Source organism: Aplidium turbinatum, chromosome 2, assembly GCF_918807975.1.
Source record: "Aplidium turbinatum chromosome 2, kaAplTurb1.1, whole genome shotgun sequence".
NCBI classification, from domain to species: Eukaryota; Metazoa; Chordata; class Ascidiacea; order Aplousobranchia; family Polyclinidae; genus Aplidium; species Aplidium turbinatum.
Window position 1 is genome coordinate 23,882,895 of NC_137473.1, and position 21,620 is coordinate 23,904,514.

Consider the following 21,620-nt stretch of genomic DNA (forward strand, 5'->3'; position numbering starts at 1 on the left):
AAGTTAAGCATTGTTCAACAGACTTCTGTCTCAAAAGAATTAAGTTGATAATAGCCTTATTAAAAAATTAATTCATTTATATGATATTTTTTTAGTTAAGAAACCAAACCTTTGAACTTTCAAAGGACATCGCACCAGTTCGTTGGGAAGTACAGTTTGAAAATCACGGTAATACACAAATAAAGCACAACCAAGCAATTTTTAAATTTCGTAATTTATCAATCATGTTGCAAACTCGGAAACTTTCACGGACCCCCGGTACTGTCCCGGACACTGTCTTAGATCACCGCAGTAACAAAAATAATTAACAGAACAAGGTTACTGCCAGGCCAAGCTCATATAACAACACTTCTTACTTCTTTAACAATGCTTTTATGACAATTCGAGGAAACTTGTTTCACGAACGTACAGCAAGGCGACGATTTCATCAAAACATTCATTGCCAAGCAAGAGTTGTCAGTTCGCTCCACATATGGTCACTTTTTAAATAAACAAAGTAAATAAACTGAAGCAGTTAAGTCAACCCATGAATCAACCGCAAAGTACCAGGCAGTGGTTAGCCAATCACCCACCAAGCAATCGAGTTTAATGTGTTTTCCATACAAAATGTGAATCTTTGCCAATTCCTCTGTAAGATATCCGCTGTTAGTATCGACTAGATCCTTCATGGAATACATGTTGAAGTTGTCAACGAAATGTTGCCATTCTGAAAGCTTAAAAAACAAAGAACAGCTCAAATGAGCACTGCAACCGACTTACCGACCATATTTACTAAATAAAGGAATAAAGAGTGGGGGTAGGCCTATCTCTTTAACTTTTGTTCGAATGAAATAGAGAATCAAACAGGATCGAGCATAAACCAGTTTACATACTGTATTAGAATTAAAAAAGAAAATTCCAACTGGTTAACCGTGAAAAAATTATTCTTCACATGGTTAACCAGTTAAGCAAATACAACCAGTTTACAAAAGTTAATTAAAGAAGAAAATCTACACTGGTAGTGAATTGAATTGTTTTTAGAGATTTTTATGGAAATACTGGAGCATAAGAATAAAATTTCACCGAGAACTTGTTTATTAACAACGTTGAAATGATAGCGTAAACCAGTGGTTCTCAGCTTTTTTTGAATGACGACATTTTATGTTAATTTTAAATATTTTTGCAACTCCTCTCCCCCTGATCAACTATTTTTTCTGAACAGCGAAATCAAAGTTGACGGTCGTGACAAATAAAGTCGATGGGTCGCGACCCCACAAAACGTTTGAGCGACCCCTTTGGGGGTGATGAACCCCAGGTTGAGAATCACTGGTGTAAACAAATGTGGCTCTGAAAGATGAAATCGTTTGTTTCAGGGTCATTTTGACCTCACAAGGTACTTGAATAGAGCTTTCCAGTGTCAGTTTAAGACAAAAAGTAGTGCATAAAAAAAGCAGCGTCAGCTTTTTTGGTCCGAGTAGTGGTAGCGCGTTACTTTTCATCGACTGGTGGTGAGTAGCACTGCTCTTTTGGCATATGATAGCGATCTACATGCTCACTTCTACATAATTCTATGTCAAAGTGAACTTGTTTATAGGAAGATTAATATGCTGAAGTTTTTGAACAAGTTGGATGAACGATAACTTAACAACTACAACTCACTTTCCAGAAGAGCTTCGATTCCAGAGCAACACTACAGGTGAGGAAGTATTGCTTCATCTTCATTATATCGTTTCGCATTCTCTAAATACATGATGAAAGATCATAGCACTTTGGCATCAAGCGAATATACCGTTCAACTGGCAATCAGTGGAAAAACTTGTGGGAATTTGAAGATACTGTTTGTTTTTTTTCGGTCATTTATCGGTCATTGAACGATTTTTCAGCAAAATATAGTCAATTCAGTCAAAATGTCCGAAAGAATATATAGCCAATTCGGTCAAAATTCAAAGGTTTGAGTTGCGCTGATGAACGTTGAAGAAAGGTTTGTCTGTTCTAACTTTTCTCAGATAAAACACGACAACGTTTCTCAGCGAAACTTAATGTTGTAGCTAGTCAGGAAGTGCAAATTTTGGTTTGTATTGCAGGGCTCGAAATTCACGGCGGATATGTCCGCCGTCACAGCATATTGTGATGTCCGCGGGAAGTACCCTCTAGTCTAGATCGGTCATATTTGTCCGCCGAGAAATAACACAGGAACTACGGATACAAATCGTCATTGCATAGCACAAACAATTGTTGCGAGAATATAATTTCCCGCGCATCTAGAAAATGTGAATACTGTAGCCTATCTCTTAGCTTCCATTCAAGAAGGAAAACTTTCGATTTTTACGTTGCTTCAACGATTGATGACATTGAATCAGCGTAACAAAGGCAAATTATTCGCTAAGAATCGATTGGAATATCGGTACTTCTGCACTAATCACGCGCAACTTAGTTCAAGTTTTACGTCACAATGTCTGGCTTTGATCTCTCCCAGTAATATTGATAAGACAAGGTTGATTACAAAATTAGATTATACGAGTAGGCTATATTACAGCAAAATTTGTTAAGTTTTGGTATTACAATAAGAAAGAAAAGGCCCATGGAAAATTCACTTTCGCTCACAAGACACGCAAAAAATAAATCTAAAGAAAAAAGCCTAGTGAAACTTTGCACAGCAGAAAATAGTGGCGTTAGTGTACAAGTTTTTCGACTCGTGCCCAGAGCATTGTTACGCAAGAAGCCACACGACCTCGTTCGGTGGAAGTTAATCAGTTATGCGGCTTAACCAGATACACGGCGCTGTGACTCTTCAAGCGCACGTCGTTGGTCTGATGAAAGCCTTTCAGAGTGACTTCACTGATATTTTAAAAAGCCTTCTAAACCGTAGCTTTAGTTTTCGAATGGCGAAGAATTATCAAGATAAAATGATTAAACATGACGATCGACGCTAAAACTGGTGTGTCCGCCGTGAAACTTCATTTCTCCGCCAAGATAGCTGCTCAGACCGGACACGTTTGTCTGCCGTCAACAAAAACGAATTTTGAGGCTTGGTATCAGCTACTTGAAAGGAAATATTTTCATCAGAAAAAATGACCGTAGTGCTCTTCAACTGTTTTTTATCGTGGTACAACTTGTGTAATTAAAAAAAAAAACTTTGTATACCTTACAAGTGGTGATGTTTAAACGCACTGATAAATATACTCTAATAGTAAAATGAAAAGTAAAAGCCAGTAAATGGCTGTTTAGTTGGGATAAATCATATATCCCATAAAGAGTTAAACATGCAAAAATGTAAAAATAAAGTCGATTTTAATTAGCTTTTTGTAAAATTTGAATCGTTGTTGTAGGTTGAGCCATTGGGTCTCAAACTGTCAAGTGTCTATCCTTTTATCGTCAGAGGCAATTTAAATAAAACTTTCTGGTGTTTGCGCTTTCTTAATTGTCTCCCTTCTGCATAAAAGAGTCAATTTCGAATAAGTTTTTCATTTTATACTTGATGTTAAAAAATTGAAAACCCTATCTTCCTGTAGTAGGCCTACCTATGATTTACATCATCTTGTAGGCAACTAAAACAGAAATAGCGTTTTCCAAAAAAAAACTTTTGTTCAGAAAGACTTAAAAAGAGAGAAACCCAACACTCTTAAAAATTCCATTCCTAGGAATAAATTTCCTCCATTTACATCTGTCCGGAATTTCAATAATTTGTTGCCCTTTGTTAGTTTAATATTAGGCCTACTTATGACTGCACAATCTACATGTTTACTTCCAGACGCTTGTTTTTATCTTTACAAAAGTTAGTAGCTATGCTATTGTCATATAAGGTCAAATGATCAACCATGAAGGAAGATATGTTATTTTCCATACAAAAAAGTTCAACCCTTGAACTACCGGAAAATGGTTATACCTAGAACAACCACACCGGTCAATTGATCGCTAGAAAAGGAGAACGATAATTTGCAGGCGTTTACGAGGAAATTTATCTCACTTGTGATTTATATAACCAAGCCAACGTCAAAGTAATTATCAATTAAGTTTGCTTCTTTGCTGCAGTCGTATCAAGTCGCATCAGAAAAAGTGAAAAACTGGCAGCGTTTCTCTATTTGTTAGATATAATTCGCTTGAATTTATTTGTAATAGACAAAGATATTGGCATGGCTCAGGGCAGCAGGGATGGCCATTGGCCATCTCTTGCAATTAGGAGAGTGGTTGTGCACCACAAAACGACAAAAATCAGCCCTGCATGAAAAACGTGCCAAAAAGTCGAAAGCAATGCTGCAACTGAGCAACATATGTGTGTGGGTCATGTGCCAATTTTGTATGTCAAATCGGTGCCAGCCATCGCAAGAACTAGGTTCTAACTTTCAAGGCTGTATATTGATGATTGGCTAAATATTTTCGTGCAAGAATTGAACTTTCCATACAACGCTGTTTTGACATTTTGTGTCCACAAACAAAATGTGTAACTAACTAAAATGACTGTTGTACTGTAACTATATTGTACGGTACATGTTCTTATTCCTCTTTTTCTGCATACTGGACCTTGTGTAGCCCTGTACTTACTTTATTCATATTTTTCTGCGTTGTCAATAAAAGTTGCAAGACAAATTTAACTAGTTTACGATTTACTACTCAATTGACCGGTATGGTAGTTGTTGTAGGTACAATATATTAATTATTTTTACAAAAAATGTTTGGTGTAAAGTGATTATCTTCATGGAGTACGTAGTTCATACTTAACTCGAGCATATATGGTCACTTGCAAAAAATATCGCAAAAACAAAATGCTTAAATTCTTATGCACACTCTTTTCAGTCATTGAAGTGTCTTGATAAACATTATTTGTTCAGACTTCAGAGTGATACATAACAATGCAATTAGTTACATGAGCTTGTGTGGGTACATTCTATAATAGAAATACTGAAACTAAAATCGCATCAGAGGCCTACTAATGTGCACTGTGCAGTGAACACATTATTGGATGTCTGATCAATGCCTTTGAATGCTTGCTTTTGCTTAGTTGGATAAAAGTTTGTTGCTCAATCCGAAAATAAGTAAATCTAACTCGTGACAAATGCTATTTCAAATTAGCGGTCAAAAATAATCGCAAATCTTTTGGAGATAGGATTCCAGATGTTCCAGATAGATTGTTGAAATATTGACTACTTTACTACTTTTTAACAAATATAAAAATGGTATGAGAAATTCACAACCGGGCTGTATAACCCTTTCATATATCTTTTCTCAGCATGCCCTATTTATAACCTGAACCGCACTGACATAATCCACAGTTTATGCTATTGCAATCCCCATCACATTAAGATCATGCAATCGAGAACAGAAAAGAGATGCATACAAGCAGTGGCGCAAAAATGGGTCAGAAGAGAATAAAAAGAAGTATAAGAGTATGAAAAAGAAGGCAAAGAGGGTTGTTGCAAGAGCTATGAAGAATGGTGCTGAGGAGGAACTTAATAAAAATGGGGGAAAGCCAAAACAAAGTATTTAGACTCATAAAGCAAATGAAAAAGGATGGGAATGATATTGTAGGGGGAAGATGTATAAGGAGTGGAGATGGGAAGTTGCATTTCAGCCCGGAAAGCAGAGGAGAAGTGTGGAAGGAACACATGGAAAATGTTATGAATAAGGAGAATGTATGGGATCATATGACAGAGGTTGATCTGGTGGAGGGTCCAGTGGGAAAGGTTACTCGTGATGAAGTGGTGGAGGCAATGGGGCAAATGAAACTGCGTAAAGCAGCCGGTCCATCAGAAGTGAGCGTAGAGATGATAAAAGCAAGTGGAGAGTTGGGAATTGAAGTAATGCTACAACTTAGCCAAAGGGTATTAGATGGAGAGGGAATGCCGGAGGAGTGGAAGCATAGTAATCTTGTTCCATTGTTCAAGAGAAAAGGGGATGTGAGAAGTTGCAGTGCATATAGAGGTGTAAAACTACTAGAGCATGGAATGAAAATTGTGGAGCGAATACTAGAAAAGAGGTTGAGAACATTGGTGAAATTAAATGATATGCAGTTTGGATTCATGCCAGGAAAAGGTACAGTGGATGCTCTGTTTATATTGAGAAGAATGCAGGAGGAATACCGAGAGAAGCAGAGAAAACTATATATGTGTTTCGTCGACTTAGAAAAGGCATTTGACAGAGTACCAAGAAAAGTGATGGAGTGGGCAATGAGGAAAAGAGGTATACCGGAGGTATTAGTGAGAGCTGTGATGTCTATGTATGAGGATGCAAGAACAAAAGTGAGAGTTGGATCAAATTATTCAAACGAGTTTTTTGTGAAGGTTGGTGTACACCAAGGATCAGTTTTGTCACCTCTGATATTTGCTATTGTGGTTGACGTTGTAACTGAAGGAGTGAGGGAGGGCTTATTGAGTGAAATTTTGTATGCAGACGACCTGGTCTTGACAAGTAATAGTATGGAGGGACTGGAGAGAAAGTTTAAGAAATGGAAAGAAGCATTTGAAACCAAGGGTATGAAGGTGAATCTTGAAAAAACAAAAGTGATGGTGAGTGGAGCAGAAGGAACAGTTGTTGAGAGCAAAGTAGATCCCTGTGGAATATGTGGCAAGAGAGTGATGAGAAATTCAATGCAATGCAAGGAATGTGGAAAGTGGGTACATGCAAGATGTGCTAATGTCAAGAGAGCCGCAACAAGATTGGCGAAGTGTTTTGTTTGTGGGAAATGCAGTAAAGGAAGGAATGAAGTGGAAGGCCATGATGATGAGTTCTGCCATGGCATCGAAACAGTGACAGACTTCTGTTATCTGGGTGATCGGATAAATGGAAGTGGTGGATGTGAAGCAGCGGTGACAACAAGGGCAAGATTGGGCTGGGCAAAGTTCAGGGAATGTGGGGAAATGTTGTATGGCAGAAAATTCTCACTAAGGATGAAAGGGAAAGTATATCGGAGCTGTGTGCGGCCTGCAATGCTATATGGTAGCGAGACATGGATATTGAGAGAGAGTGAACTGGCAATCCTGAGAAGAACGGAAAGGTCAATGGTGAGAGCAATGTGTGGGGTGAAAACGAGAAGGGAAAAAAGGACTGAAGAATTGTTGGATATGCTAGAGATGAGAGAGACCATAGACCAACTGGCAAGGGCAAATGGAATAAGATGGTATGGACATGTGATAAGGAGGGAGGAAGGAAGTTTTCTTAGAAAGGCACTAGATCTAAAGGTGGATGGGAAGAGGAAACGCGGTCGTCCAAGAAGAACGTGGAAACAACAAGTGAAGGATGAATTTAAAAAAGTCGGACTGAAGGAGGAAGATGCAAGGGACAGGGTGAAATGGAGAAAAGGGATTAAAACAATTGCTGCGCGGAAACAATCGGCCACCCCCACTAGTGGGGAACAAACCGACGATGGATTATGATGATGATGATGATGAATCGAAAAGGACTTAAAAGCATGCGGAATGGCCCGTTTCGGTAAGTCCGATTCGGTGAGTCCGATCCCTTAACGGGGGATTTTTTCAATTTTTTTTTAATTATCGGGTACCGTAGCCTAATTATCATTGCCGTTTTAGGGTTAGGGGTTTGGGGTTAGGGTTTAGAGGTTAGGAACTCACCGAATCGAACTCACCGAATCGGACTCACCGAATAGTAGCAGACCCAGGCCCTCACCCGAATTTCAGCAAGTTCTTCGACGAAATTAAACAACTTTGGATTGATTTTTTCAACATCCAGAACAGGCCGTTGGTACATTTTCATCAAAAGCTGGTAAGAATGACGACAAACCTGTTGACACAGTTTAGGTTCCATATATCATACTATAACTAATGATAAGAAGACATTACTACAAGGAAATATCTACCGTTGAGATCATCGCAGTTAACTTTTGAGCACAAAAAATTACGTTATCAAGCAAACAATGCAAGCTGTAGTTTCATGAAAAAAAAATTAAACGACAGTAAGCTATTGTACGTATTCATTCATAAGAAACTTTTATGCTATATTTCAGGCCAAGTTTTCCTTATTCAACAAAAAATTGACAGGCTATTCTAGAGTTTGAAATGGTTGTCCGATTCAGGCTTAAGTCATATCTATCACTGATCAACAAATTCTTGATCTTGGAGTTAATGAACTAATATTTCTGTAATGGAATTGCAATACAAACATGACAACACAGCAGACGTAATAACTATTAAATTGCAATTGTGCCTCTTTAACAACTATTGAGTAGACGTTTTCAAGATGCATCGTAGGTAAGTTAACTGGTTTTCGGAAAGTGGAAAACAAAGGTAACTAAACCATCGAGGTGAATACAAGTTAATTGATCAATGACCATGGACCAACCAAAGTTTTGTTCTTACTTTTCGTGGGGTGTGGTCCCAGTTGTGGAGCACTCGAGCAGGGATCACCAAAGCGTCATTCCAGTGACAGTTCGTGCAATAATAGTATCCGGTGTAGTCGCACAACAAAGCTACATCTGCTCCTATGAAAGTGAACAATAAATCAAAAATCGTGTCTTTCATGTTAAACAGTGAAGTCAACGAATCTTGGGTGACATATAAGTTGATGTATAAACTACAAACATAACATAGCCTATCCCTAGAAAACTAGAATATGATAAAAATTAACAAAACAAGCTAGCACTCAGTAAGAAGTTGATTACACAAAAGCTGTCAGAAGCATGAGGATTCGCAATTTGATGAAATTAATTTTAAACTTTGCAATTCGAGTTTATCACTACAATCACAAAAATCACACACCTCCACCTATTGCAATGCCATTCTTACATTCTCGACAACAGTAAATTTGCTTGGAAAGCCCAACCTCTGGACAGATACTTAAGTCATATATCACCATCTTTGCTAACTGAGCTACACAAGTACGTCGGATGCTGCTGATGCATTTCTCGTGGCAGATGTAATGACACTCCTTACACTCGTACCACACCTGATAGAAGCAAACTTAATTAAACTACGAAAATACCTTTCAGCACCAACATATTGTTACAGTGGGATTTACTTTGTTGGTTCCACTTTGACTTCTATACTACGTCACTAGAATTTATAGCATCAAATTATAATGCGATAGCAAACAAAATTGTGATTGCCCCAATAAAATGAAAAAATAATTTTTCGTTTTATTGGGACAATCACAATGTTCCTTAATTGAAGGAAGCCAAAGTGGCTCTACCAAACATGGTAAACAGAATATGTTATCAGTATCAGTTTAAAAGCATGATATCCGAGCATCTCCAATTAAAATTAAATTGCTTTGACATTTTTTCACCAAAATAAACTTATTCTTAAGATGTTTTTTGTGCAATTGAGTAACAATTTATGTTAAAATTTTGCATTTCATTGCAAAAGTAAAAATACCACACATTATAGTACTTTCAGTTTAAATTCAATTCAACTATTTGAGAGGAGTATTCATGATGTTATAAATTTTCCCAACTGTTGCAGAAGTGAACTTGAGCAATCGTATTTTGAATTGAAAAAAAAAGTGGCTGCAAGAAACAATTTTAATAAAAACAAAATGTTAAACATTATTTGCTACCACAGAAGAAAAATTAATCATCATTGCACAACTCATATTTAATTCACCTCAACAATATATTATATCGTACACCACCCTTAACCAACCTACCTGCAAAACACCCCATATTGAGCTTCTGCAACAGTCGCACACTGCTTTCAAACTTGTTTTGTGGTTTTTCTTTAAAAGATGACCAAGAACAAGCTTCAGGTTTGAATTACTTAAGCGAGGTTTGTCCTAAAATTAATTACAAATGAGCAGTATTATTGTGTGTTCCACCTTCAACACCCAGAAGATCCGGATTCGGACCGCGGTCCGCCAGTTGAGTAGCCCTGTCCTATATGCAGTGCAATTTTTCTTCTCCTTTTTTTTGGAACAAGAATATTTCGTTTCCACTTCCCTGGCATTCCATCTCCATCCACTTTTTGGCGAAGTGCAACATCATTTCAACCTTAGCTGTTCATTTCCTCTTACCACCTCTACACTTAGCCCTGATGGACTGGTTGTTGTATGCAGTTTTTCTCCCATCGCTTCCACCACTTATTCACAAGCAGATATAGTTACAAACATTTTTTTAACGATATGTTTTTGTTTTTTATACTATATCCCATCGTTTCATACATTTTTTCAAATAACAGCTGTTGTCAATTATCATAACGGTCACAGTTCTCTCTACCTCTTACACTAAACAGGCTTTGGAAAGATTGATGATGTAGTTTATTGGGATATCAAACGTTAAACAATCAAATAAAAGGTCGAATAGTTCTACTTGTAAAATTGTAAATAGAAATTCTTGAAGGACTTTAACAAATGGTTCAACACTTCCAACAATTAATCAAAAATAACTCTGAACACTTGAACAGCACTCGTTTAATCGGTTCCAAATACAATATTATCGGCTACAATTCTATCACACTATATTTTGGTAACTTATTGATACCTTGATTATTTCACAACAGATATTTCAGAGCAGCAAAAAAGCCAATTTTGTTCCAGCCTTTAAATTCTAGACAGATAAAACGGCTAACCTTCTCATTCACAAATAAATTAAAGTTATAAAGTTGCAAAAATGTTAACAATTAAAAATTGTAAAATATACTAGAATTTGCCAAATATTTTTCAGCTATCACCAACAGTTAAGAGAGCTGATTTTAAGCAATTTACCCAACATTAATTTACCTTAATGTCTTGAAGTTGGATTCTCAGCTCAACTAAATTTTCAACGAGCTTTCGTCGCTTTTTTGATCCTTCTGGTAACTTTAAAATCATCCCCTTGCAACTATAAATGGCTGTCTCTAGCTCTTCAATAGAGGAAAGCCCCAAATGCCCCTTTATATAGAAAAACATTGAACATTTTTGTTAGCTCACTGAAAGAGTTTGCTAAACAACAGCAAAAAAACAGTTAAATTTCCTATCCAAATATAAGAGTAGGTTGTGCAAACTTAAACGGTACCGTAATTTATGTATTAACTCTCGCATGGGGGCAAAGTTGATTTAAATAACTGCACCCTTTTCAATATTATCATTACAACAAGTGTTTAATTATAGTGGTAAATCTGAAACCATGGCGACCAAAATACACAGGTCATGCCAACATGCAAGCTTCAAATTTGACTGGAGGTCGATCCCATAGTTGCCAAAATCGTTAGTATATATAAGTTGATAGTGGGAGACTGGGAGTACTAATTAATAAATGCAGTCTTTGTTAATATTTTGTGTGTTTTTTGGCTACCATGTAAATAATGTACTAAATTTTAACATTTAATAAACAAATCCAAAAAATATCTGGCAACACTGAAACTAAGGAATTCTTTAAATATAAAATTAGTAGTTTTGCAAAGATTTGAGATTCAGTGATCACACTTTGGCAATTTAGATTTTCAAAACTATCATTCAAACGAATATAAAATAACTTCAACTTAGCATGCAATATTACATCAGCACCCAACTTGCATGTTAGCAAGGCCTGTGCAATGTGTATGTAGATCGCTATATGGCTTAGTTAAACAAATGTGATGCAATATCAATATTGGTACTTTAAGAATATCTGCATTTGGCAAGGTGTGCTCAATGGTAAATAGTGTTGCAGTAATATGTAACTGCAACAAGTTGTACCTACACCAGGTCAACTGCAGTCAATAGTCTCGTACTAAGTAAGCCATGTCAGAATTTCCTGATCCCTAAACATAGGGTGAACATTACGGGGAACAAGGTTCAGTTTCAACAGTCTTTGTTTTGAAGGTTATGGTTCTTACTGGACTGGCAAAGAAAAATCTTCTGACAAATATCGTGTGAACTTCTGGGGCCGAAGGTCTATCCTTTTATCACCCAAGATTCGCAATGTTTCCGGATTACAGTATACGGTACTGAAAGGCTGCTAGGGAGCAACCAGTCTTTGGTTTCATCAGCCAAAACACGCAGACTTTCTGCTCTGTCAGGTGGCTGCTATTCGGCTACAGTCCGATTCGGCTAGTTCCCTATTCGGCTACAGTTTTGAATTGTATTTTGTGTTTTATTCCACAATATCGTTTCTTTTGCATTCCTACAAATAAAAATAAATTGAAATGAAATTTAGCGCAAAATATTTAAACTATTAAATTGAAATGTTTGTTCACATAAAATCGACATGTATCCTACGTCACCGTCTATATGCAGGGTCTGCAACTATTCGGTGAGTCCGATTCGGTGAGTCTGATTCGGTGAGTTCCTAACCTCTAACCCCTAACCCTAAAACGACAATGATAATTAGGCTACGGTACCCGATAATTTAAAAAAAAAAAATTGAAAAAATCCCCCGTTAAGGGATCGGACTCACCGAATCGGACTCACCGAAACGGGCCATTCCGCTATATGCAAACTTAGAATATATTAGAATCCCTCAACTACCAAAAAAAAATGTCAAATCCAATGATGCATTCTGTTTATTCAAAGAATGTTGTATTTTATTCCACAATATCGTTTCTTTTATAGTTGAAATTATCGAAGCTTTAGATGAGTGAGGTTTAGACCTAACCACTGAGATCTTAAAACTAAAAAGCGAATTAAATTTATTTTTGAACTATTAATGTTTGCTCACATAAAATTGACATGTATCCTGCGTCGCCGTCTGCATGCAAACTTAGAACATATTAGAATCCTCAACTATTACAAAATTCCAAATCCAACGACGCCTTCTGTTTATTTAGAGAATTTTGTATTTTATTCCACAATATCGTTTGTTTTATGGTTGAAATTATCGAAGCTTTAGATGAGTGAAGTTTAGACCTAATCACTGAGATCTTCAATCATACTTATGACACCGGAAACATCCCTAGTGATATGGTACGTTCCATATTCATAACTTTACCAAAGAAAATAAGATCAAAGTAACAAAGATCTTACTCCGAATCATGATGATGAGATTGAGACCAAAACTAAAATCGGAAATTTCAACAGCACAGTTTGGATTTGTTCCAGACAAAGGGACCACAAAAATAATTTTTACATTAAAAATGATAACAGAGAGATGGATGTCCGATTCTTCTGTTTATTTAGAGAATTTTGTATTTTATTCCACAATATTGTTTCTTTTGCATTCTTGCATTTTATCCAGTGTTTACCTTCGAGTGCCTTCCCAGACGGCAAAATCCGTCATTTCTACATTGATTCATGAATGTTGAATGTTGTTTCTACATTGAATGTAAAAATGACGAATTTTGTTGTCTGAGTATTCGTTTAAGATAAGTGTTTTACATCAAAACAACATTTTTCATGATTAACAATAGAGGTTAATGAGATAAAGTCTCAGCGTAAACGTGCCCACGAAAAAAAGACAGTTGCCAAGTAGCATTTGACATAAAAGATGAAGTAAAAACCAAAGTAGCAGTTTAGAATAAACCTGGGTTTCGGCGTTACAAGACCTGAATTCCTTTGGTTACTTCCTTCGTTAGACTCTCAGTTGATGTTACTTTATCACGGCAGAGGAATCGGTTAGTATGCAACGCAAAGGTATAAACGCCACTCATCTAAAGCTTCGATCAGGGTTGGAAAAAATCAAGATTTTTTTTAAAAAAATCAAAAAAATCGGATTTTTTTCATTTAAATCATATTTTTTGATTTTTTTTTATATAAAAAAGCGTTGAGTCTACTTGGGGGAAGAGATCATTTTAGTAAGATAGCAGAATTATTTTTAACCCCTTGATTGATTGAAAGGCTTTGCTTTGCAAGTGTTTAATCATTTTTATTATCACATTGTAGGCTAGCCTGTCTAGTGTCTATTGCACGGTACTACGACAGTTTATCGAAACGACAGTTTATCGAACGACAATTAATCGAACAACAGTTTATCGAAACGACAGTTAATCGAACAACAGTTTATCAAACGACAATTTACCGAACAACAGTTAATCGAAAACCTAACCCCTAACCAGTAACCCTAACCCCTAACCATTATCCCCTAACCCCTGAGTATTCCATTGCATATGTGCTTCGTCGTTCGATAAACTGTCGTTTCGATAAACAGTCGTTTGATGAACTGTCGTTTCGATAAACAGTCGTTTCGATGAAATGTCGTTTCGATGAATTGTCGTTCGATAAACTGTCTTTCGATAAACTGTCGTTCGATAAATTGTATTTCGATAAATTGTCGCGTCACGCTATTGCACATATTTTTAAGTAGGTGTGATATGTTGCTTTATACTAAATCATAATGTGCATATCGAGATTGAGGTATGTCTCAGACTGTCATCTCACTACACTAAAATCTTTCCTTACGTTTGAGCACACATTACTTTGCTTTTTTGCTCAACTAATGCATAGCCTACAACCAGACTTTTTGCAAAGAAAGTTTAACTGTGTAATATAATTATGTTTTAGACGTATCATACCAAAACAATAAAAGTTCAGATGACACAAAATTGCAGTTTATTTTGCATTGAGAAGTTTGTACATAAATACAAGCTCGCCAGCTTTTGCAGTGCCCAATCGATTTCGAACTTCTGATTGAACCAGACCAAAAGTGGAAAAAACTTGCTCAAAAACTATGTTTAGTGAACAACACTGTTTGTGAACTGTCAAGTAAACTAAGCTGCCTTTCAAAACATGCATAGCCTATAGCCTTAAGTATTTAAATATAACTTTTGTATTACAGAGAAGCAGTGAAACGTTTGTTGATGTATACATTTATTTTAGCAAATAAAAAATCATTTGATTTTTTTAATTGATTTTTTTGATTTTTATTGTTTGATTTAAATCATGATTTAAATCAATGATTTAAATCATTTGATTTAAATCAGCCAACCCTGGCTTCGATAATTTCAACTATAAAAGAAACAATATTGTGGAATAAAATACAAAACTCTCTAAATAAACAGAAGGCGTCGTTGGATTTGGAATTTTGTAATAGTTGAGGATTCTAATATATTCTAAGTTTGCATGCAGACGGCGACGCAGGATACATGTCAATTTTATGTGAGCAAACATTAATAGTTCAAAAACAAATTTAATTCGCTTTTTAGTTTTAAGATCTCAGTGGTTAGGTCTAAACCCCACTCATCCAAAGCTTTGATAAATTCAAGTCATATATATATAAAAGAAACCATATTGTGGAATAAAATACAATTCAAAACTGTAGCCGAATCGGACTAGCCGAAACGGGCCATTCCGGAAAAATGATACAATCACATGGTCTGCCGTCTGTTCCTCAGCATCACATTCACAGGAGGAGGAAGAGGCCATTCCCATTGGTGCATGGTTGTGTAAATGCCTGTCGCCCGTACGAATTCGGTTGAGGCGCACCCATGTCTGTCTTTGTAGTGTCGATGGGGTGGACGTCGGGAATGAACGAATGGAGTCTGGTGGTACTTGACTTTCATTCAGAATTCCATTTATGGTCTGCCAAATTAACTGCAGAAACCAGAGATATCTTGTCCATTTGCATGGAAGCCCTTGATCGAATCAAAGCCAGAGTGGAATTTGTTTCCATTTGAAATGAATTTGTTTTGTGATGATGTTACTGTTTCATTGTCTGACAAATTTAGTTATAAGTAAACAGCATTCACTGTATAATTTCTCGGTTAAGTCTGCAAATTGGATCTTATAGGCTTGTGCGGACTTACCTGGTAGGTGCGGACTTATATTAATGTTTTTTTTTCGGGTACACACAGTACAGTAGGTAGCGCAAAGAAAATAGGCTACTTTTCACTCAGCACAATAAACTCTTTTAAGTCATAATAATTAGTGAGTGTGTTCTGTTTACACGTCTTTCAAAATTATAATTTACATTGTGCTAACTTAATGGACACTTTAACTCGTCTTTGAGATTTCTGCCAAACCTGACATGCCTTTTCTGCCAAACACCTTTTCAGAAAAGGCGAGGAAAAGATTAACTTTCAAGCGCGAGATCATGTGAGCACAAAAGTAAAGCTTGAAATAAGCAACATATAATACTGTAAATAATGTTTTAAGTTCTTTGAAACTTTTGAAGCGAACAGGCAGCAAATTTGTAATAAATTAAAATCAGTGTTGCCCCATTTGATCCTATAATGCATGAAGTGAAGGTGCTACGCTAATAAATTAAGCTTAATACTACAATTTTAACTGCACAAAATGTCAGGAAAAGGCAAGCGCTTAAATGAATCTCAGAGACTGGAAATCATTACTGCATTGAGTGACCCAGGCCACCCTAGTAAGCAAAGTCTTCCACGAAAGTACAATGTAGGTGAAAAAGCTATTCGAACGATCTGCTCTGATGTCAGAAATGTTGAAGTGGCCTGGCGTTGTTGAAGATGTCGACTTGATGGCTGACCTTTTTGCACAGTTTAAAGTCTTTGAGTATTGCAAATGACCAAAAAGAACTACAAGAGTTTGACCACGTTGATGACGAAAATAGCAAAGAGTAGGCTATAGGTGATTTTGGAAGATGTTAATGAGGTGCTGGTTACAAACGGAAAAACATGATGCTTCTGAAGAATCAAGCAATGAAACTGGCAAAAATGATAACTGCACATCGTCGTCTTTGTGTGAGCCTCTAGGACCGTGGGTCTATCCTTTTACCACCCCAGATTCATGATGTTCTCGGACTACACTGGAAGGCTACTAGAGAGCAGCCAGTCTTTGGTTTCATCATCGATGACGAGCAGTCCTTCCACTCCATTAGTTGGCTTGAAGATGGTACAGTCATTGATGATGTGGTCTGTTCTTCGGCACCACATTCACAGGAGGGGGAAGAGGCCATTCCCCACTGGTGCATGGTTGAGCCGAAGAGCCCGACGTCCGTACAAAAGACGGTTGAAGCATACCCATGCCTGTCTTGGTAGTGTCAGGCCAGTGGGGCATGTGTCGGCGTCAGAGATGAACGAGTGGAGTCTAGTGGTACTTGACTTCCATTCAGAATTCCACTTACGGTCCCAAGTAGCCGCAGAGATGTCTGCACAGTGCACATCAATGGAGACCGACATAATTTTCGGTGGCTTTAAACACCTTTACAAAAAGACGCTCGAAATTGAAGACCAGTTGTTGTGCCAAAATGTGCAAACCATAGCAGGAGATAGTTACGATAATTTGAGAAGAGCATTTGAAAGTTTTCAAAAAACCCTGCGTCTTGTGGCACTGGAAACAAAGCACAAAAATGTGCAAAATATGCAGCAGTTGACGTGCATGATATGTTAAGACATCAGTAAACATTAGAAATGCATGAAATAACTTAACTGTTGTCAAACGTTTGTTGTGCTATTAGTTTCTTGTGACATTATGTTAGCAGAGTGCATACTCATGTAGATTTCCAGACCTCTATATCCGCGGCTGCAAGTAGACTAGATGGAAAATTTCACTATACAAAAAATGAAGAAAAATTTTTTTTTGATAAAATTGATTCCCAATTTTTTGAAAAAAATTTGCAGACTTAACTGGGATGCGGACTTAAACGGGTGCGGACTTAAGCGAGAGATTACTGTATTGCAATAAACTAAGTCTTACATAAGCAATAAACATGCATGAGTTTTTGCTAAGTGTCTTTCAGGGCATCTGGATAAAACTGTATTCAAACAAAATGCTGCATAATACGTTATACGATAATTGCAACAGACAGATCCATAATCAGTGCATTACAATTGTCCAGATTGGGTTAGCGTTCTTGCCATCCTTGAAGTTCACTTACATTAATAAAAAATTGACACCTGTGATATTTCTTATATCATACTAATCTTATATATAATAATGATGTTTTTAAGATGTTGATGAACCTCACCAACATTAAAGTATACTGTAGCCAAGGGCTTCCCAAACTTTTTTGCTTGCGACCCTTTTTAATCTCCTAAAATTTTTCGCGACCCCTTACTATTAAAATAGCAAACAATGCGAAATATGCATTTGTGATATTTATTGAAAAGCTTAGATCAAACGAACCAAAAACAATTTACCGGCACTCAGTTCAGTTTGTTTTTATTTATTTCTGACAATCACAACGAAGCCTATGGGTAGCCTACAGGAAACAAAACAAAAAAGCAAACACATTTATTCAGTGTGATGGGTGTGACTGCTTTCTGCCACAAAGCAAGTCCAGTCGTGGCTCAGTGTTTGTTAATAGGCTACAGGTCTCAAGGCAGTTTCGATGTTGCTGACAATGCTTAGGCTGGAACGGTACGCAAAGTGAGAACATTTCAGACAAATCATTTTGATATTTTGGTTTCCAGGTATTCAATTTTTTGATGAACGGATCAACTTTAGATTTCAATGATCTGGATGCGAAAATGGAGGACAAAGACTGAATTTTATTCTGTTGGAAAAATCACGATTTCAGTTTTCAACGTTAATTGGCTAGCCATTTTAAAGATTTGATTTTTGAAAGCCACCTCACTTCACGATGCAGTAAAAGAGTTTTTAAATCCGATTTCATTTCACCTTATTAATTTCCAAAAATATGTGCAGCCTATTGAGTGCGCGACTCTTAATCAAGTTAATAATTGTCACAGCACCTCGCACAGAAGTGTTAATATGCAGTACCTTGTGCAAATTGGTATACTTTCTGCGACCCCTGAAGTTCGTTACGCGACCCCTTGGGGGGCCGCGACCCCCAGTTTGGGAAGCCCTGCTGTAGCCTACATAATACAGCTTTATTTATTAAACAATCAAAACTAACCTCACGATAGGAAAAGTGATCTTCTGTGAGGCCTAACTCTGCAAGGCCAGTATCGATTGAACCAGAACTTAGTTTGGACTCTGACGAAAAACTTTCATTATCACTGTCTTCAGTTTTATTGAATGGATTTACACGTTCAGGTCCAACACCAATTCCTGAAATCATAACTTTGAGCAAATAAGGTTTATGCATAGTTCATGTTACAAGCAAATTTTCTTTTAATTGTATCAAAATATGGTACTGTATCAGCACGTACCTCCACATGGTTGTCCCAGCAAGTACCAACTGTAGGAAACTAAACTTGCTACAATTGTTTGCTATAAAATATGTGGAAGAACTATCAGTATCAGAGGATAAAGACAAAAAAATTGCATTGACAGTTTTTGTACCCATGAGTGTGGTATGGAAAGCCAAGGCATGTAATAACCCAATTTTCCTGAAAAAAAAATCACATCATTGGATAAAATTCTTGTGAGGAGTGGAATAACGGTTGGCTAGTTTTGGGCAGAAATTTACTTCAGCCATACAATAGCTAGTTATTTTTGACTGCACGTCAAAGTTGACTTTGGCTATGACAGATTGGTATGACATGTGTGCACTGTGCAGTTGTTATTTGCCTACGCTTGGTGATGGCAGATCTAAATCAAGTTGCCCATCCCTAGGCAAGTGCTAACAAAAGCTGCAAGTTTTTTTTTGGAAAGGCATGGGCTTTGGAGCTGCATGCGGAGAACATGGATGGGACATACAAAAAAAACTCAAAAAACAGGTGAAATATGAGACAGACAGGGTCAGACTAAAAGAAGAAAACGTGATGGACAGAATGAGTAGAGTAAAGAGGTGAAGACAATGGCTACAATAGAAGAATCAACTACCGACTAGTAGAGACAAAACCTAATTGGTAAAATAATTTACATTCAACAATATTTCAATCACAATTACTGATATATGTGGTATCAGCTAAAAGTGACATTAGTGGTAGATATTAGTGGTATCAGTTAAAAGTGTTATTTTCAACAACTAACCAAAGAACACTGCTAAGTTTGGGTGTTCATCGAGATTGTTATCTTTACTAGCAACTATTGCTAGAATGGAAAAAAAACTAATCAACTTCTTGTTACAGCAACTCACTGCCTATGAGCACTGTGCAAGTAAATACCGTATATACTCGAGTATAGGTCGAGATTTTTGCAAGTGATTTTCACCTCAAAAAGACAGGTTCAACTTATACAATGTCAGGTTGGCTAGGTGATAATAGTGGTAAGATACGTCGTTATTGCAGGCAATATCTGCGCCAAGACCATTAAATACATGAAGGCCAAGTGCTAATTTCCACGTGTTAATGAGTGGATTTCGATTCTCAAGCGTCTGATAACAAAACAATGCATTTTGTTGAATCAAAATTGATCTCACAACGGGAAGACCTTGTTCCTCGCTGAAAATAGTGCGTCTAATTTAGCTGGTTTACTTATTACTGCCGTGAATAGTGTGTTATGTGACTATTCCAGCAGCTACTCTACGATCTTTGAAATTTCCATATTGTATGTCAATGCCAATACTTAGATGAACCATCGAATGGTAGGTAATGTCGGGAATAAGCTATTCGACTTAGCCAAACCAGCAAATGCGCACTTACAACTGCTGCCAAAACAAACCTCAAGAGTGATTTCCACGAATTGTTGTTTTTTTTTCTCCATTCCATCTCCTTAGACCTTCATAAATGTTTTAGCCAAAACAGCCATCAACATAAGGAATGACGCATTGAAGTGTAGCAGTGCGCATTACATATCGATTCTGGAAATGCGTCCGAGCGCATTAGATAATGCGTGCTCGCATTAGACAATGCGCACCCGAATTAGATAAAGCAACACGCAGTGTTCAAATCTATAGAAGTTTGTTTGTTGGCTGTGTGTAGCACAGTAAAATTTGACCTGATTGTTATTACATCGTATAATTATGTTTCACCATTTACACAAACTTGTTTTTATAGACCACTCCAAGCAAGAATGCAGAATTCCAGCGAAAGATAAAGTGCAAGCAATTTTATCCTGTTCAGTTTATTAAATGGCGATCGCAAGAGTGCAGAGTATCAACATTCTTATTTATAACTACTAAGACTATTGCAGCGTTCTTTTAGTCAAGATATATACCAGTGGAAGATGCGAGCTATGTTTTCAAAAATTAAAGATTGTGTAGAAAATATACTGAGTGTTTTTTTGAGCAAAGATGTAGTGATGAAAAATATAGCTTCTTGCTTATGAAACGGCAGTTTATGCGATTTCTTCCAATCGTTGCAGCCAGTGAAGGGTGTCATCGTTGAGGTCTGTCAGGTTAGCAGGGCCAAGAGTGGCACAGTGAAAAAGTAGGCTATAGCTAACCGCGTGCAAACACTTGTCATTTGTTTGTAAATCGAGTGATTCGTACGATTAGCATAAGTTAACACTCTGTAAAGCTCAACCAATATAGGCTGTGAAGCTCAGATGGTTAAAGCGTTAGGTTAGTTTACCCTTTTGTGTTGACCCAGTCTGACTTGCTGCCTTCACATTATGTGACAACCATAAAAACAGTCATTTAATTGAGTGTTGAAATTTTAAGCACGAAGACAAACGCAAAGCATCTTCTTCTCTTGTTTGACTTGTAGTAGCTTAGATTGGCAATGCCTCATCGTGCAGCCATGATACGGTAGTTGGGTCCAGTTTTCGAATACCAATGATTCCACTTGGGGGCCGTAAGAAGGGACATTCGTGGAGTATGTGTTGCATTGTTTGTTCTACTGCTCCGCAGACACATATCGGCGTTTTATGCAACCCCCACCTAAATAGATTAGCTCCAGTGCAGCCAACGTCACATCTGATCCTGTTCAATGTGACCCATGCCTTTCTTGAGAGGTCTGCTCCAGGAGGGATAGAGAGTGCTGGTATAACTGAAAACTGGGGAGGGATATGTGGCAGCTCATTCCATTCCTGGGCCCATGTCTCCATGCAGCTGAAGCTCTTATCCACAAGCTGTGTAGCATATCGTTGGAATGGGCGCCTTGATGACAGGC

At 37.2% G+C, this 21,620-nt stretch overlaps 1 protein-coding gene across 3 annotated transcripts in view; it reads right to left on the reverse strand.

Moving 5' to 3' along the window:
• The window catches only part of LOC145764572 (differentially expressed in FDCP 8 homolog), a 55,809-nt gene that overhangs the window by 16,030 nt on the left and 18,159 nt on the right, over window positions 1-21,620 (reverse strand). For all 3 annotated transcript variants that reach the window (XM_082576197.1, XM_082576198.1, XM_082576196.1), the window contains exons 2-9: window positions 18,578-18,732; window positions 10,642-10,791; window positions 9,574-9,699; window positions 8,688-8,874; window positions 8,289-8,410; window positions 7,600-7,713; window positions 1,639-1,719; window positions 573-713 (exon numbers count right to left, since the gene is read on the reverse strand). In XM_082576197.1, coding sequence (XP_082432323.1) covers window positions 573-713; window positions 1,639-1,719; window positions 7,600-7,713; window positions 8,289-8,410; window positions 8,688-8,874; window positions 9,574-9,699; window positions 10,642-10,791; window positions 18,578-18,732 — 1,076 coding nt within the window. The remainder of the gene's footprint in view (window positions 1-572; window positions 714-1,638; window positions 1,720-7,599; window positions 7,714-8,288; window positions 8,411-8,687; window positions 8,875-9,573; window positions 9,700-10,641; window positions 10,792-18,577; window positions 18,733-21,620) is intronic.